Source organism: Heloderma suspectum, chromosome 3, assembly GCF_057233095.1.
Source record: "Heloderma suspectum isolate Gila_16-S chromosome 3, 16-S_ref, whole genome shotgun sequence".
NCBI lineage: Eukaryota > Metazoa > Chordata > Lepidosauria > Squamata > Helodermatidae > Heloderma > Heloderma suspectum.
In genome coordinates this window covers 2,070,376-2,075,582 of record NC_139460.1, presented here as the reverse complement: position 1 = coordinate 2,075,582, position 5,207 = coordinate 2,070,376, and the positions used below count along the sequence as shown (strand labels likewise).

The following is a 5,207-nucleotide window of genomic DNA, read 5'->3' as shown; positions in this document are numbered from 1 at the left end:
CTGCCATGGTGACAATCCCATTTCGCCCTGAAGATATATACCCACCTATACGTATATCTACTGCCACTTCCTCAATCCTCTCCTTATTGTTTATTTATTTCATTTACAAATAAAAATATTTTTGCTTTTTTTAAAAAAAGAAACAGCACCAAGAGGTTTACAAATGCAACTTAAAGCTATGCTGAAATGCGATTATTTAATAGAATATGAAACCAATAAACTGTAGAGAGCAGCAGCATTTAAAAATCTGCACAGCAGGCTGCTTAATAGCTGAAGCACTGGGCGGTATAGAAATGCCATACATGAACAAACAAACAAACACAGAAGTATTATAAAATCAAATGAAGATTAAAATTAGCCTCAAGAGCAGCTTCAGCCGGCGCCTCACAGCAATCACAGCTGCATCACAGGAGCTGCCCCTGATGGATTAGGCTGAAGCCTGGCATAAACCCATGCGGCAATAAGGCCAGACAGCACCACCTAGCAGCACTGACAGAGATGAAGGTGAGGAGTATGGACAAAACGCCTTTTGCAGCATCTGCTTCTGTCGGTTGGTCCCAATGGCGGGTCAATAGCCATGTGATTCCACCACGTATGCATTTTTTTGTAGGTAGCTTGTTACAGCGCCTCACTTCGACCTTTGGACAGCTTCAACCTTGGTCAAGACTCCACTTGGGCTCCTTTGGGGTAGAAGGGCTTCAGCACCTGCTCCCGGATCTGCTTGGTTTTCATGCCATAGATGATGGGGTTCAGCATGGGGGGCACCAGGAGGTAGAGGTCAGCCAACAAGATGTGCACATGCGCAGGGATACCGTGTCCCCAGCGCTGTGTGTAAAAGGAGAAAAGTGCCGGAGTGTAGAAGATCAGGATGACGCAGATGTGGGAGCCACACGTGCCGAAGGATTTCTGTCGGGCCTCCTTAGACGAGAGGCCCGTGACTGCTTGAAGAATGAGCATGTAGGAGATGGCAATGAAGATCGAATCTGAGCCCACCACAAAGGTGGCGGCAGTGACCCCATAGATGTTGTTAGGTGTGGTATCTCCACAGGCCAACTTGACCACAGCCATGTGCTCGCAGTAGGAATGGGCGATGACATTGGGCCCACAGTATGGTAGGCTGCTCACCATGCAAGTCAAAGGAGTCATGAAGCCAATGCCCCTCATGAAGGCTGCACACCCAATCTTGGCAATGGCAGAGGTGGTGAGGATGGTGGTGTAGTGCAGAGGGGCACAGATGGCCACGTAGCGATCAAAGGCCATAGCAAGCAGCACCCCTGACTCCACGGCAGAGAAGCCGTGAATGAAGAACATCTGGATGACGCAGGCTTCGAAGACAATTGTATTGGAGCGGAACCAGAAGATGCCAAGGATCTTGGGCACAGTGGAGGTGGAGAGCACCAAGTCAAGGATGGCCAACATGCAAAGGAAATAGTACATGGGCAAGTGGAGGCTCAGCTCTTTCTTGACCACAAAGAGGATGGTGAGGTTCCCCAGCAAGGCTACTAGGTACATGGAGCAGAAAGGGAAGGCAATCCAGAAGTGAGCAGCTTCCAGACCCGGAATCCCCATTAGGACAAAAACGGAGGGGCCGCTGGAATGATTGGAACATGACATGGTGTCCTCCTGGCTCCGGGAACCACTTCATAGCCTGTGGTTAAGACAACAAGAGAATTAGACAATGCAGGTTGAGATCAGGTGTGGCCAAAGAGCCTAGGAACAACCAGGAGCATTTTGCACTCTCTCTACATCATTTCCAGCACCAGCAGCACCAGCATGTAGGGCAGCAGCATGGGGGAGCCTGCTTTGCAGAGGCTCGCTTAGGTTGATGCATCACCCTGAGATCAGCATCAGAAGACTTACTCTCTGGCCCATTGTTAGTGAAGATCGCTGGGCTTTCTCGGTGGCAGGTCTGCAGAAGTGGAATTCCCTTCCTGGGGAGCTCTGCCAAACCCTTCTCCTCCCATCTTTAGGTGGCCTTTGAAAACATGTTTATTCCACAAGGTTTCTTATGAGTAACTTTGTGCTGGTGTGCTCCTAATATGTGATATTGTTTTAGTTGTGTCACAGATGGCCAAGGTGGGGTTTGTTGGGGGCACCTAATGAAAACCCCACATTGTCTTGGAATGATGTGTGCTGTTATTTTGCCCCAAAGAATGTGAGTGCGTGCCTACAGTAACCTGAGTTGTACAAATCAGAAACAATTGAGCAGAATAGTTCCAGAGCAAGAAGCCTCAAAGAATCTCTTCTTGCTTTTCTCTTTCTCCCATGAGGCAGAGACGCCTTTTCCAGGCCACCTCCAGCTCCACAGCCCTCCCCCAGGCAGTCGAAATTAGACAGAAAAATGCCCAAGCAAATGGGCCTGGAGCACAGCGGCAGCGTGATCATCTCAGCTGAGAATGTGATCCCCCAGACTCTTGCAGATGCCCTCGGTCCCATGCTCCCTCCTCCCTTCTATGGATGGAGGAGGCAGCCTTGGAGAAGGGTGCAGGCACCAACTCTCTGTGGCCAAGACGACAGAACCAAGGAGCTCCGCTTGGCTCCCAGACCAAGCTCCCCACTTCTTCCAAGCACCTCCAGCTCCATGTGGTGGGCAGTAGCTCCTCCTGGATCCCCCAGGCAGGTTGAACTCTCAACTCACGGCCAACTGCCGGCATAAATGCACCCTGAAAACGATGAGTTGCCCATCAGAGGTAAAAATGTGAAGAGCCTGTGAGCTGCTGGTGTTCTCACCACTTTGAAAACACCGTCTGAAGCATTAGCTAAGGACAGTTCCAGCCTCACCCTAAGAGCGGCCCCGTCAACCAGGCTAGAGGCGCGGCTGACACTTCCCTCCCCCCGGGCACTGCACCAGAATAGCGAAGCGGGCCTCATCCCTCGATGAGCTGGCTTCTGCTTCCCTCTCGCGCCGCCCTTTGTTGACCTTATCGGTGTCAGTGAGCGTCTAGCTGCCCCTTGCTCTGAGACAGAGCACTGGGGTCATCCCAGCGAGCGCCATGCCCAGGCTTCGCCGGAGGTGCTCCTCGCCGTGCTCACCTGGAGCTTGCTGCTCTGCTGCTGACTGTGCCGCGCTGGGTCCCTCTGCAGCCACACGCGCACAGCCAGGATGGCCCACAAGCTGGCTGGAGCAGCCCGTTTTATACCCTGTCCTGAAACTCCCACGAGATGGCAGCTGCAGTCCACAGCTCATGGGAGTCTGGCCATGATTAACAGGGGCAAATGTGGCAGCCAGCTGAGGGAACAGCAGTGTGGTGGGGTGGTATACATTCCCATGGGCTGGTCCATTAGTTCCAAGCATCCTGGGCATTATATGAATCTGTTCTGAAAACATCAGGCATGTCGGCACGTTTCCTAGTGATGTTGCTACTAGTGATGCTGGAGGGGGACCATCGCTCAGTGGGGGAGCCCCCACTTTGCATGCAGAAGGTCCCAGGTTCGATCCCCGGCAGCATCTCCAGGCAGGGCGAGGAAGGAACCATGCCCGAAACCCTGGGGAGCCGCTGCTGCCCGTCAGTGTTGACAACACTGGGCTAGATGGGCTGGGGGAGGGGGCCTGACTCAGGATAAGGCAGCTCCCGATGTTCCTGTGATGGAGAACATCCTTCAGAAATTCCAGTCGGAGTTCCTCCAGGCTATTAGCCAGCCACATATTTGCATGGCTCGGGCAAATAGTAACACATTTCACCCAGTTTATTATCAAACCGATCCTGACTTGATGTATGTTTTAAAAGCGTAAGGAAGGCTTACCCAAATCCCTCCCCAATGGAAAGAAATTCCTGCTATTCTGCAGTGGCTATGTACAAAATAGATGATGCTTTATGGGGAAAAGAGGCCACCCTCAGCGCCCCTTGCTGCAGGATACCCACAGTTCCTCTCTCCAAGCCCCCCTCCACTGGTATTTTCTCAGTGAAAACATCAGGAATGGAGGCTGCTAGTTAAGCCTGGGTTCTTCCTCCAGCCGGTGCCCCTATTGCTCCTGGAATGATTTTTGCAGGCACCTGTTTTGATAGTATCTGCAACATCACAAATAAGATTTCCTGGAGACAAGTGAGCAGGAAAGTTTCTAAGTTTGCAGATGATACCAAATTATTATGATGGTGAAATCCAAACCAGAATGTGAAGAGCTCCAAAGCCATCTCTTCAAATGGGGTGAATGGGCAACAAAATGGCAAATGAGATTCAGTGTAAACAGGGGCAGGGTCATGCACACTGTGCCAAAATCCCTGTCTTCCTAACTATGCAGATTGTGGGAGGAGGCTGTATTGGTTGATGACCCAGGAAAGAGATCAAGATGATGGCATAAGAATATGAGGCATGCTCTTTCTGCGTTGCAGAGAAATGCATATTTTGAAGGGAGAGTTCAGAGATGCCTCGAGGAGGCACCCTGCTGGACTCCAAAGAAGGGCTTCCCAGTGTCCCCAAAGTTCCCCCAGCGCAGCCTCTGCACACATGTGGTCTGGCCTCACCCACTCCGGCATATTAATTGCAGGCTCAGTGCTCTCTTCTCCACTTGCTAAGAAGATTGAATTTATTGAATTTATTTATTTAAAATATTCCTTGGCTGCCTTTCAGGGCAGAAGCCCTCCCAAGGTGGCTCACAGCAATAAAATACATAATATAGTTAAAATATAAAAGCGCTAAAAACATTATAACAATGAAAACAACAATAAAAGCCAACAATAAAACCAGCAACGATCGTAACAGCAATAACAGCAACAATAGCAGTCATATCAATAGAAAGACAAGGTAAAATATGTTTTCAAGGCCTTCTTAAAAGTCTGCAATGATGGACCGTGGCAGACCTCTGATGGCAGTTTGTTCCAAAGGTGTGGGGAGAAGGCCCTTTCACATGTGGTCACCCACCTGACTGCTGTCACGGGTGGGCAAATGAGAAGGCTCCTTAATGAGCTTCCGTCATGCATTAAAAACGTGGTTGTTCAGGCAGGCATTTGGGGTGGGTTAGGGTATTTTAGAAAATGTTTTTATTGTAGAATTTTATTGTTTTAAACTCTTTTATTGTATGCTGTACATCGCCCAGAGTGGCTGGGTGACCAGCCAGATGGGCGATTAATAAATTTAATAATAAATAAATAAAATAAATAAGGGCTTCTCTTCCTGTTCTTAAAGTGCGGGCAGACTGATATGGGTGTAGGCGGTCCTTCAAGTAACTTGGTCCCAAACCGTTTAAGGCTTTAAAGGACAAAACCAGC

The 5,207-nt window shown here is 49.8% G+C and overlaps 1 protein-coding gene across 1 annotated transcript; it reads right to left on the bottom strand.

Annotated features, from left to right (window-relative positions):
- Positions 1-660: 660 nt before the first annotated feature.
- LOC146349217 (olfactory receptor 52K1-like) lies at positions 661-1,614 on the bottom strand. The gene has a single exon (XM_084842128.1). The coding sequence runs from the start codon at positions 1,612-1,614 to the stop codon at positions 661-663; it is 954 nt and encodes a 317-aa protein (XP_084698254.1).
- Between the last annotated feature and the right edge of the window lie 3,593 nt (positions 1,615-5,207).